Source organism: Fulmarus glacialis, unplaced genomic scaffold (genome assembly GCF_000690835.1).
Source record: "Fulmarus glacialis isolate BGI_N327 unplaced genomic scaffold, ASM69083v1 scaffold16362, whole genome shotgun sequence".
Classification (NCBI taxonomy): Eukaryota; Metazoa; Chordata; class Aves; order Procellariiformes; family Procellariidae; genus Fulmarus; species Fulmarus glacialis.
In genome coordinates, this window is record NW_009197352.1 from 1 (window position 1) to 12,934 (window position 12,934).

At 49.3% G+C, this 12,934-nt stretch overlaps 1 protein-coding gene across 1 annotated transcript; it reads left to right on the plus strand.

The window, feature by feature from the left end:
- Window positions 1-4: 4 nt before the first annotated feature.
- Window positions 5-4,577, plus strand: DDX49 (DEAD (Asp-Glu-Ala-Asp) box polypeptide 49; the record flags this gene model as incomplete). Its single annotated transcript, XM_009572521.1, has 11 exons — window positions 5-35; window positions 298-419; window positions 516-703; window positions 851-991; window positions 1,553-1,628; window positions 1,751-1,827; window positions 2,307-2,401; window positions 2,762-2,836; window positions 3,449-3,537; window positions 3,944-4,015; window positions 4,287-4,577. Coding segments are annotated over 11 exons (1,143 nt in total), but the record flags the coding sequence as incomplete, so codon positions are not given.
- Between the last annotated feature and the right edge of the window lie 8,357 nt (window positions 4,578-12,934).

Genomic DNA, 12,934 nt, shown 5'->3' on the forward strand with positions numbered 1-12,934 from the left:
CGGCCTGAAGGACTGCGTGGTGGTGGGCGGCCTGGGTGAGTGCTGCTGCGCGGGGGTCGGAGCCCCTGCCCTTCCCCTCCGGCCCCGGTACGGTTGGGTTGGGACGGAGCAGAGCGCCCGGCGAGGCTCTCTTCCCACACGGTGTGTTTTCTTTGTGCTGAGGAGCTGTCATCCAGCGCCCAAGGCAGTGGAGGCTGGTGGAAATGAGGAGAGTGACATTTTCTAGCCTTACAGACCAAACGATTGTAGGGTCCACATTCAGTTGCCCGTAACTCGGCTCTGTGGTTCTTGTCGCAGATATGGTGGCGCAGGCGCTGGAGCTCTCCCGTAAACCCCACGTTGTCATCGCTACGCCTGGCAGGCTGGCAGATCACCTCCGCAGTTCCAACACTTTCAGCCTTAAAAAGCTAAAGTTCTTGGTAAGGCAGTTTTCCAGGGTTTTTTTTATGCTTTTAAGATTTTTAGCTGTGTAGGTATGCATGCAGATGATCTCGTTTCTTTTCGGCTGTGCCTAGATTTTGGATGAAGCTGACCGGTTGTTGGAGCAGGGCTGTGCTGACTTCACCGCGGACCTGGAGGTGATTCTGGATGCTGTTCCAGCACGCAGACAAACGTTGCTGTTCAGCGCCACGCTAACCGATACGCTGAAGGAGCTGAAGAGCCTGGCCGCGAACAGACCGTTCTTCTGGGAGGCTGTGTCCGAGTAAGTCTTCATCCACTCTACTGAGTGGATGAAGAATCCTGTTTCCTCTCCGTTATCTTGTCTCCTTACTGTCTTTCATCTCCCTCCTGTTCTGTCTTCCCTTGCCAAACCAGTGTTTCTTGGTGCTTTGCCTTCCCCTCCCAACAGGGTGCGGACAGTGGATGAATTGGACCAGCGCTACTTGCTTGTACCCGAAGCAGTCAAGGACGCGTACCTTGTCCATTTAATCCAGACCTTCCAGGACGAGCATGAAGACTGGTCTATTATAATCTTTACTAAAACCTGCAAGTGAGTGGCATTGTTCCTCGTGATTGCTCTTAATGTAGACGTGCCTTTACATTTCTAGTTCATATTCCAAATTCGCACTCTATTGGGTGTTAGGCTGGGATGGTATTTGCTTCCTTAAGTCTACTCTGAAATTTGGTAGAGAAACACCTTTTCCCTTGAGCAATCTGGGGCTGAAGGGCCACCCAGAAATGTAGCACACCAGAAGGTCAAGCTGCTTTACCTCCCTGCATCTTCCGTTCCTCCTGCTGATAGATACTGGAAAAGGGATGGGGAAAATAGCACTGTCTGCTCCTCTGGGCTGTTCCTGTCCTTCCGGTGGTTCAGGTGACTGGGATTGAGCCCTGGAGCTGGTGACATTCCCCTGAATGCAGGTGGGAATCCAGTCACTCTCTCTGGGTGAGCGGGTGTGGATTGGGTGTCCTGTTCCCTACTTCTGTCAGAGTGCTTCAGTAACTAACTGCGTTGTGGTAACTGTAGTGCAAGGGCTTCTCGAGGGACCCCGGCTCTGTCCTGATCCATCAGTTTCCCTGTTACATTCTGATTATTTTTTTTTCCTTCAAGGGACTGCCAGGTCTTGAACATGATGCTTAGGAAATTCAACTTTCCTTCTGTAGCTCTGCATTCCATGATGAAACAGGTGAGTGATGGACAGATCCAGAAGATGGATGCTTCCAGCTGCATCCCTGAGCCAGATGTCTGTCCAAGTCCTACAGCTCCTGTGGATCACAACATTCCTCATACAGACTTTCCTCTCTACAGCGGCAACGATTTGCAGCTTTAGCAAAGTTCAAGTCCAGCATCTTTAAGATTCTTATTGCCACTGATGTTGCTGCCAGGTAAGGGAAAAATGCGGTCTCTGTTGCCAAAGGTCTTAAGCCTGCTTTTTAAGCACCAGAACCACTGTAGAGATTAGGGTGGGTTTAGCAAGAGGAGAGCTTTAAATTCCCCCACTTGGGTAGGACAGGGTTGTTCACTTCCGTTGTAGAACATCTCTGAGCTGTGTTTTGGAGCCCACTTGTATGCAATGTAGCTCTGATCCTGGTTTGTTTTGCTGCAGCAGGTGTGTGTGTGTTCTAGCAGGAGAATGATTTCGATGAGGCTTAGTGTGTTCTCTGGGTCTAGGAGGGAACGGCAGGCTACAGGGCGGCGTTGCATTTTGTGACTATAGGAGAGTTGCATGAGGAGAGAGTTTGTCCTAGAATCCACCCGAGCCAATAAAGACTATATTCATGAGAATACAGGGCTCTTGGAGAAGGCAGAGGACAGGAACTTAAACTGCATATATTAAAACAGTGTTTCTCAACTTCTGTTCTAGTTTGGACATTCCTACAGTACAAGTTGTCATCAATCACAACACTCCCGGCCTGCCGAAAATCTACATTCACCGGGTTGGCCGGACAGCCCGTGCGGGTGAGCAGGGAAAACCGTGTGCCGTTTGCTGGCTAAAACCAGGATCCTGGGGCTGAGCCCTGAACGGGTGTGAGGAGGCTTCGCAGCAGTTGCGGTGCAGTCTTTTCAGTCAGCACCGGATCTACTTGGATCACTGGCTCAGCATCCTGCCTTAAGATTGCAATGATGGCTCACCCTGACTTGTGTCTGATCTGCACCAATAGTTAGCTGAATTTTCAGAGCAAATAAAGACCCCTCTGAGCACCCTGTCACCACAGTGTGCTAGGCTGACTCATGGGGATGGATAGAATTTGGCATGGGTTAGGCTTCATCTCCCTCTGCTTGTCAGGATTCATATATCACTGTGTTTTCATCATCCAGGTCGGAAAGGAATAGCTATTACACTGGTGACGCAGTATGACATCCATCTCGTACATGCTATTGAGGAGGAAATCAGTAAGTAGAGCACCAGTAATGCTACTAAAATGTGGGACTATGTATGTTCCTTTGTGCTTGTGGTACTTGTAGCCCTGATTTCATTGGTGCAGAATGTACGATCCAGAACATCAGCATAAAATGGTTTCTCTTCCCTGTGTGGCTAAGGCTCGGAAAAGAGCAGGAGCCCTTGAATCTCCATCAGCTTTGATTCTGCTCTGGGGTGGGCCAGGCATGAACACGTTTGTCTTCCTGCTATTTCTAGTGGAGGAGAACCAGTGTGTGTTGAACTCTCTCTGTTAGCTTTTTATTAAAGCAGCCAGCTTCTTCCTTACTTCCTTGCTACTGTGTATGCTGAGGTGGACAACAAGAACAGGTTGCTTTGCATAGATTCAGACTTCATCTTTTTTTTTAGGAAGTAGACCTAATAAATGCAACATCTTGTGCTATGGGGAATTGTAGGTAGAGGGGAGGATTTAATCCTTTGTTGTAGGCCTGGACAAGTCAGAGTGATCATAGTGACAACAATTCCACTGATAATCAGTGGAACTATATTGGGTTTTTTACTAGTTGAGAATCTGCCCCTGGATTTTTTAACCAACCATGGTCTGTAAATGTCTCGCCCTGATTTAGAACTGAAGCTGCAGGAGTTCTCTGTGGAGGAGCGGTTTGTGCTTGACATCCTCACCCAAGTGAATGTCACCAGGAGGGAATGTGAAATAGTAAGTGTGCAAACATGAAGCCCCTTTGTTCAGAGGACTGGAGATCTTGGGCAGCTGGGTGTAACCAGGAGATTCGTTGCAGTCTAACGTGTGGCTCTGGATACACAGCTTTGCTCTTGAGCACATAAATAAGAATTTTTGTTCCTTTTTCTAGTGGAAGCACATAGACCTGAGTGTGGGGAGGGTCGTTTTAGTTGTCTTCCCTAGGTTTGCTCTATTATTGCACATTTTTGCAGCATTTTTGTGCTCCTGAGTGTTGAGGCTGGTACTTTGGGGGGAAGGTCTGCAGGCTACCAAACGTGAACGCGGGTGAGGTTCTGCTGACCCTTTAGAGCTGCACTGCTTTTCTCTGTGTCAGACTCGGTGCTTGGTTACTGATTGCCCTGCTGTATTTTTGCTTTGACAGGAACTGGAGGGAATGGATTTAGATGAGAAGAAAGAAATAAATAAGCGGAAACAAATGATCCTTGAAGGGAAGGTGAGAGCTGCTGCTATATAAACTACTTTGATCAGTAGCTGGTACAATGCCATCGGTGTGGAAAAGGAATGACAGTTCCTCCCTCACTGCTTCAGGGTGGTGAAGTTTTATCTTAAAGGGTGACTGATATTAAAAAGTGCATTGGAGTAGTGTCTGACTTTTGCAGCCTACTCAGTCACGGGCTAGAAAGCAGCGTGGGCATCTAGGAAGGGCAAAGGGGCTGGCACTGTCCCTAGGCATGTCACTAGTGTCCTGACATTTGCCCTTGCAGGATCCAGATCTGGAGGCAAAAAGGAAGGCAGAGCTAGCCAAGATCAAGAAGAAAAACAAGCAATGCCGTGAGAAGATCCAGCAGACACTGCAGAAGAAAAAGCAACTGCAGCTGAAGAGGAAACTGCAGAAGAAGATGGAGCGGCGGAACAAACTGCATGCTACGGAAGAGAAGTAACATCCTTTGGCCTGACTTGCTTGGCTGAGACTGCCCTGACGTTGCTGCTGCTTTGGGAATACTGGGATCTAACGCGTTTTAATGTGGACACTTCTGACCTGAAATCAGTGTTGGAGAGTATGGGGAAGGTGGGTGAGGGGAGAAGGGACACTTTGATAAACAGTCTCTGTTATTTTTCCTTCTTGCACAGTGCTACGGGCTTGGGCCATTCCTGGCAGGCTGGATCAGTCTCCTGGAATAATGTCTTTCAAGAGCATGTTTCCTTCCTCCAGCGAAGGGAGAGGCCAGACCTGAATTCTTGGTGACGTGAAGGGAAATAAAGATCCTCTCTCTCTTCCCCCTTCATTCAGTCATTGCTCTTTCCATTTCAAGGGCTGGTGCTTGCCACTCACACTTGTTTATATCAACAGATTCTCCCCTGAGCCAGAGTCTAAAAATACTGTGACAAAATGAGCTCAGCCCCTATCTGTGCCATAGCCCAGAGTTTTCTGAGAGGAAAATTCCTGGAACACGTGGGGAGGTTGTATTGTGTGGCTGGTCCTGGGGTCGCCTTGGGATAATTCTGCTTTATACATTTAAGTGATACTCTTGCCTGCGATCGCCTGCCTTGGCTCAGACTCCAGCCCTGGGCTGCTATCCATAGGGATAGCAGAGTCATGGTTTGGAGACTGGGGCTGCTGGGGGGTCTCTGTTTTCCCAGATGATCAGTCAGTTCAAAGACCGTTTCTGGCACAGAAGAACCCCAGGAGTAGGATTGCCTTGTTTCTTGTACCCTTCAAGACTAACCAGAGTGGTTTATATTTGGGTCTGCTCTGTAGGTTTCTGGGCCTCCCTGTGTAGATTTGCACCACGTATGTTTGGAACAGGAGGGTGGTTAGGCTGGAGGGGGCTGAGCTCTCCTAAGAAACAGTTGTGTTTCCCTATGGAGACAACTTAAAATCCCGGAGTATCTCAGGCCAGAGTTTGGCCAGCTCTGTTCTGATGTCAGGTTTGATCCTCAGTGCCTTCTTTAATGTTCAGAGCTTTCTATGACTTGAGACTGAAGATCTGTTATTTCTGTCCTCCGGCTTACAAAAATAGTTTCTGTGGTCAGTGCCCAAATAAGTATTTATTGCAACAAGTGACCTTCTCCAACACATGCGGAAGTTGTGGGATCTTAGGGGCACGGAGCAGTACTTGTGCGGGCAAACAGCTTGGAGATAAAATCAGTTTTATTTCAAGAGATGAGTTGGATAAGGATTGAGCTTCTTGTGGGTATTACATCCCTCAGTCCCTTCATGCAACCTCAGCCCATCTCCTTTCCTGGGAATATGCGATCTCTGTGGTGCCTTTGCCTGACTCAAGCGTGGTCTGTGCACAGTGAGGTCTTGCAGAGGAAAGCTGGTGTTTCCCTCGGGGGAACTCCTTCAGCCATGCACCGCAGGGCCTCCTGGTGCCTTCAGGCCAGGCGCTGACATGGGCTTGGGAGGTGCGGGTCCACCTGCTGCCTGGTGGCAAGCGAGATGGGTGTGGTACCATCTGGGGTTTCGGAGATGCCTGAACGCATTCCTCCTTGCTTTGTCCTCTTGGGTGCCCTCCGGGAAGGAAAAAGCACTCAACAGCCTGCCTTGTAGCACAGCTTGCTGTTACCGGTGGCAGCTGCTGCAGCAGCAGCAAATAGGTTTGTATCAGACTGATGCTTTCTGAATACTAAATGCTTCTACAGCCTCGTGCATGCTAATTTGAGGAGCAAGCCTGTTAGCTGTAGATTAAAAAGATACCCTCTCTGGGACAGGCTGCTCCTGCCTTCCTGGGGTGCTGATACTGCCTTTGAGTATCAGTTGATCCCCTCCCTCTCGCAGACACTTCTTAACCTGCTGTCTGAAGTCTCTTTGCTTCACCCTGGTGGGGGTTTCTCAGTTCGTCTTCTTCCAGCACAATGTGACACGTGGGGTTTGATCAAGGCTCTTGTCTCTGAATAAAAGGAATTTATTCAAAATTCCTTTTAATACATCCCCTGTCTTTCTTGAGCAGCCTTCTCTGTGAGGGTAGGACACGTGCTGGAAATAAGAGCTCACTGTAGTGCTGACTAGATGTTCTTGCTTCAGATAATCAGTTTTGGGAGTGGCCAAGTAGAAAAAGAGGTTGCTCTGCTAGTTGGGATGTAGAAAGATGCCTTAAATTCCCAGATTAGGAATTTACATTTTGCCCAGGGCCAAAGGACATCGGGTGACGTTTCTGTACATGCTGTCAGTACTGCCCCCCAAGTAGGATATTCCATTCTGGGGTTTCTAAGCATTGTCATAAACCTTTGGGATGCCCTAGGAGTATAAGGACTTCCTTCTCATCACAGCCTAGATTGCGTCTTGACTGTAAAACCACCCTCCTCCATGTGTAGCTCTGCCTGCCAGTCCCCCAAGCAGGCGCTCGCACGCTTCCCTGTCTGTGCTGTGCAAGAATTGGCCTGAGCACACCCATCGCCTCTTGCTGTGTGCCTTCCACACGCTCTGCTCTCTCCCCTCCTTCATCCCAAGCTCCCCAGCTCTGGGGGGTTTCCCTGCCTGGGTTGCCATGGAAACTCTTCTCAATTCAGCATCTCGGATTGCTGCCTCTTCTCTTACCCAGACCGTGTGCGGCTGTTGAACACCACGCTGGCATGGGGGCTGTGCCGGGGTGTGCACGAGGGGACAGTCCTGCACCCGTGCCAGCCCTCCTCATCCTCCTGTCTCCCCTGGGTGTGAAACCATCGTCCGGCCCTGCTGCTCTGAGGGCTTGGCAAGCGCGTGCTCCTCTGCCTCCCACCTTGTGGGGCACTTCTGTCTGGCTTTTACGCTGATGGGTCTGTAGGCATGTGCCAAAACTGGCTGCTTTGTGTGTGTTTAAGGAAATGTTTCTCTTCCCGGAGCATTTCCCCCCATCTCTGCCCCTCTTACAGAGGAACAAACATCTCTGAGGAGTGCTTCCCAGAAGTTTTGCAGGGAGAAGGGAGAGGCTGGGATCCTCCTAGGTGAGATACACAGTATTTGATAAATCCTCCACACTAGCACATCTGCTAAACAAGGAAATGTGGCAGTGGGGACAGGTTTGGTAACACAGCAGTCTCCTTTAGGGGCTGGCACCTCCTTCATATATGGATGCTGTATCAGGCAGGAAAGCTCTGGATCTCTACAGTGAAGAAAAGGCAGCTGCAATGAAATAGTCTGGGCTAATCTTTGGGCTGGGCTTTTGATTTCTCTCTGCTGAGACAGCAGTGCTGCATTGGAGCTCATGTTCCCGCTTTGCTGCTGCTGGCTGCAGGTGCAGCCATGTTCAGCTCTCCCCTTGCAGGGGCTGCACTTGGCGCACACACCCCCTCTCTGCATGCATTTAACATGGCTGTACCTCCATGTGGGTTCTTCAGGCTGTCTGAAATCCCACTGGTCCAGCCTGCACTGTGTCAGCTGCTGCTTTACCTTTGGATGCTCTTTGCAAACACAAATTCAGCTGTTTTGAAAGCCTTAAAAAGCTGCTTAACAAGCTTTTCTACCAGGAATGGCCTTTTTCCCTCCAAGCCCTTCTCCGGGGGCAGCTTGCGGGGGGCCCCGCTGCCACGTTAGCCAGTAGATGGCAGTTGGTGTGCTCTGGACGCCCTCGCTGCTGGCTCTAGTCCTTGTTCAGAGGAAAATACAGCACAGGGCTTCTTGGCTGGGCAGCTGGATATTAAAGATTCAGTTTGAGAAAGCAGGGAGACAGCGGGGGGACGGGGCTGCCTGTCCCCAAGCCTTGCCCATGCAGCAGTCAGGCTCCAACTGGGTGCTGCTCCTGGCAGGATCCTCCCGGGTCAGTGCTTCAACCTCAGGATTTTCCCTTTACTTGCAGGGCAGGACTGATCCTCAACCCTGCAATGCTCCATCATAGTTATGGCTGCTTCTCCATTCCAGGGCTCCTCTCCCAACTCCTTGCAGTTTCTTTGTTGAACCTTCACCTTCCCTGCTGCACCTTAAAGCTCCTCCCTGCCCGTTTTTGCTGATTAAACTCCTTGTCTGCGGCACACCCTCATTCAGGGCTTGACTGCAGCTTCATGTGAAGACATGTGTCTTCACTCTGGGTATGACATGCTTGACACTGTAACTCCCCTAGTTCCTCCCTGCCAGCATCAGGACTCCAAAAATGGGACAAAGGGAAGGAATACCTGGATCTTTTTTTTTCTTTTGTGCTAAGAAAACCTCCCTGCTGGCTCTGTTTAATTCATACCCATCTCTTACTCCCTGCAGCAGCTCTGTCTCCTGGGAACGCATCCCTGCATGACTTGCTTTGGATTCCTGTCACCTCTGGGAGGGAGAGCAGTTGTCAAGGAGCAGAAGATTCTGCTCTGGCCTTGCAAGTAGAAGCTGTGAGCACAGCACTAGCCTGTTGCAGTGCCTCATCCCCGTCCCTTCATCTCTGTTCAGTATTTCCCAGCATCATTCTTGAATTCCCAAGCCAAATCATCACAACCTGTGCTGCTCCCAGGTTGAGATCACAGGAGAGGTGGCACTCATACCACCAATCTCTAGGCTCAGACACTGTTTTCATCTACCCCTAACAAGGTCTGGACATTAATATCTCCAGCCAGTAAGGCTAGAGTGAAATGTTTTCTGTCTGTTGCCTGCTGGGATTTGAAACCCTGTTAGCCCAGCATTGGTGGAAACAGAAGGCAGAGACTATATACAGCATTCTCTCTCACTTGCTGTTCTATCAGCCCTTGGGAAAAATAAGCTAGCAACAGGGTGAGGAGCTAGTGCTGAGGCAGAGAGGCTGCCCTGTTCTCACAGTGTCGCATACGTGCAGACTGCAGGATGGGGTACATGACAAAGGGGTGACAATTCACATTTGTGGCAGCCTATGCGAGTCCCAGTGAACTGCAAAGGGGCCAAATGCCCTGGAATAGCTGGTGCTGCAGACCGCAGAGCCCTTCCCTGCACGCCACGGGGAGAGAGGTGATACCAGCCTCCCCTCCCTTTCCACCTGGCAACTTCCTACAGCTGCCATCGACAGCGGCATCCAAGGGAAAGGAGTTTGGTACCTTTGATTCTCACTTCGCAGGCTTGCGCTCAGCAGAGCCTGGGGAGCTGAGTGGATGCAAGCGTTGTTTCAGCTGTGAGCTGACTGGAGCGTGCAAGTGCTGCTCCTTTAGATTACCTGTTGCTGGAGCTGCCACATCTCTTGTGTCTGGAGTGTTGCTTGCTCTTACCACAAGTGTCTCATTTCCAGCGTTATTCCACCTGCTGCTTTTTTGGTGGGGTGGAGGGAGGCTGACGGAGGAGGTAGGACCTTGCGCAGAGATGATTAGTGCTGTAGCTCATGTTCTTTTCCCTCAGAGCAGAAACTGCCTTTACACACCACAATCTAATAACGATAATAATTATAAATTACTCTGGGAAAGGGGACTGTGAACCTCACTGGATTTTTGGGGCTTTATTATGTGTTTGTGGACATTTTCCAAAACACACATTTAATTGCCTTCTCTGGTGCACACGGAAATTTTCTTCCAGCGTGCGCATGTGTGTGGGGCGTTTTACACTCACAGAGTATGCTTGCCTGTGCTCTCAAGTGTAAACATACCATTTCTGAACTAAAAATAACCTATCCTCTGAGTAACAGAGCAGCTGATCTCTGCAGCCCAGATGCAGGAGCTCAAAAGGATTAGGTCACCTATTTTTCATTAATGGTGCTATTTAATTACAAATTCCCCCAAGTTTGATCCTTTGGAGATTTAAAACAAAGTGCCTAGTTGCTTCCCCTCCATCATGAACTTGCTTCAGTGTGTTCTCACAAAAATGCAGATATCAAAGACAATCTGTTAAGTAACTTTGATGTGATGCTGCCTAACACCACAACATGCATTAGCAGGGGACTCTGCAGCGGCTTTTTGGGAAGAGAAAGATTTTTACCTCTTGTTCAAAATCACTCAACTGACTTAGGCTATTAACCAGTCTGCCCTGTGCTAACCTCTTCTCCTCTTGGCTCTCCAGGCACCTTGTAGATGCTAGTAATTTAAGTCCAACAGTCCTTCAGGGAGGGCAATTATCTACTTTGTGGAGGAGGAGAAATCAAAGCCCGGAGAGGCGAAGGGAGTCCGCAGAGCGAGCCAGTGGCAGAGCTGGTGGTGGTCTGCCAGTCTGACTGCCAGGTCAGCTCTAGGTCTGGACTGGCTTTGCATTCCTTTTCAGCCTGGAAGGCCTGTATTGGCATCTGTCAGATGGAGTTTGCATTAGACACGTCCTTTTTCTGAGGCTCTGTTATTGGCATGTCCTGTAATAGCAAAGCTTCATTTCCTCTTGCTGAGCTGGTCAGAAGGACCTTGTCATGGGTCTGGGTTCAGAGCAGAGAATCACACCTTGCTGCTGTTCATCAGAACGTCGTGCAAGGAGGGGAAGGTTGCAAGATTTTTTATTTGTTCATCCTGATCTCATACGTGAACCATTTTCCCCACGTTCCCTTTATTAATGTTCTGTCTAGGTTTTCTATGAATAATTAAGATCCTCATTTGCCAAAAGAATTAGATCTCTTAAGGTACCTGCAATCAGTAGCATTTCTCCTCCAGCAAGGAAGCCACTGTTACTTAGTTGCTGACAGTAATTATTATTGTGAGACAGAAGCAAACATAAAACTGCAGCCTTGCCATTCATTGCTGTCTTTTGTTAACACAAGTTTTTCTCCTTTTGAAGCAAGAGAAGCATAAATAGGGAAGGGGTGAGGGTTGGAAAGCGCATGGCGGGGATGTGTTAGAGTGTTGCTGTTCTGAAACACAACTGAAGTCCTTTTTAAATGCTCACTAGAGCGGGGCAGATGGAATTAGTGCTTTGCTGCTATGCCGTCTACAGTAGGGTTGTCTCATTGCTAACCAGAGATTTAGGGCATTTGTGGAAATAGCTGGTGATGAATGGGTTTTCATTAGTTTAGAAGAGGGGAAGACTGCAACGGAAAGTGCCTCCCAGAACCATCCATCACACTGCCCTGCAATGCCTCAATGAAAGACTTTTAACAAATGCTGAGCACAGGACAGATCTCATCAAAAAGCCACTATTCAGATTATTCTGGCAAGGAGAAGAATTGCAACTAGCACCCGTAGGGAAGAGTGTAGAGGAAAATGGCCTCTGTTCCTGGTTCCTGACAATGGAAGAGCAAAGGAGCACAGCCAGGGCTGTGACTAGCTGACAGAGCGATACACAGCAAACGCATGACAAGTACCACTGGCCTCAAGGTACGCCGAGTGCAGGGAAACAGCGTCCAGCATCCTGCCAGGGACAGGGCAGCTCCAATAGCAAAGTTTCCAGAGGTGGGCAGCACCGTTTGTTTGCAACTAACAGGCTGTTCAGAAAGTTTAGTGAATGGGCTCCATTTCTTCCTACTGCAGAAGTACTGATTTCACAAGAGCCGAGTGGAGAAATCTGCACTTAACAGTATGACTGGGTGTAATACTTCCTCCACGAGACAGAAACAATACTTCCAGGGGGTTGCAGCTCCTCAGGATATCATATATTGGGCTGCCGAGTCTTGAGAGGAGGCACTATTTCAGGATCCCTGCATGATCAGTGCATAGCACACCCTTCTTGTTGGTACCCAGATACCCTATCCACAGTTTGAGCTCAGCAGCACTCTCAATGCTAATTCTATACACCATAAAGATGAGAGACCTGGGGGGCTAGGACTGCACCTTGTGTGCTTTGGCTTCATATAGGATATGAGGATAAGCAGCAGCCTAGAACTTGTGCTTTTCATAGCATTGTGGTTTTTTCATGACATTTTTTTAAACCGAGTCTAGCCCTGGCTGACTCTTAGCCTGACATGAAGAGGTTGAACACTGTGTGAAACAAGGAGAGCTTCCTGCAGGATGGAAGTGGAAGATTAACTGCAGATTCCTTATATTTGTGACTTGTTGCATGACTTGTAGACTTTCTTGCACTCAACCTAGACTGTCAATGGGTCAATTGTCTTTGCTGTGGGTCTGGTGCAGTTCTCCAGTGATGCTAAGTTGTACTTCGAGGATATAAAATGCATAAGGGACGAGAAGAGCCTTAAATAGCATAAGAGCTGGGTCTCATGCTATACTGTTGCCTGACCCAGGTCAGAGCAGGTCCTGGGGAGAGTGGCAGGCAGCACAGCGCTCCATGAAGCTGTCGGAGCTGCTGTCTCAGCTGAGCACCACGCTGCAGCTTGCGTCTGCCTCTCACCCACTCAGAGGGAGTCCTGCTGGGATGTGCAGCAGCCTGACTCAGGTCCTCCCTCTCACTTCTTGGGAACGGTCTGAGCGTGGCCTCCCTCAGGAGAGATGACTCACCCAGGCGTGGCACACACGGGTCTGGTCAGCCCCCTCAATGAGCAATACAACACAGGCACTGGCCAAGACGCAGGGCTGCAAGATGGTCACTGCCAGAATTTAAGGATCCATACCCAGCTCCACCTTGTGGGTGCAGCCACAGAAGAGAAGTGTGAGAGAGTAGTAGTACAGAACATAAGAAACTTTTGCT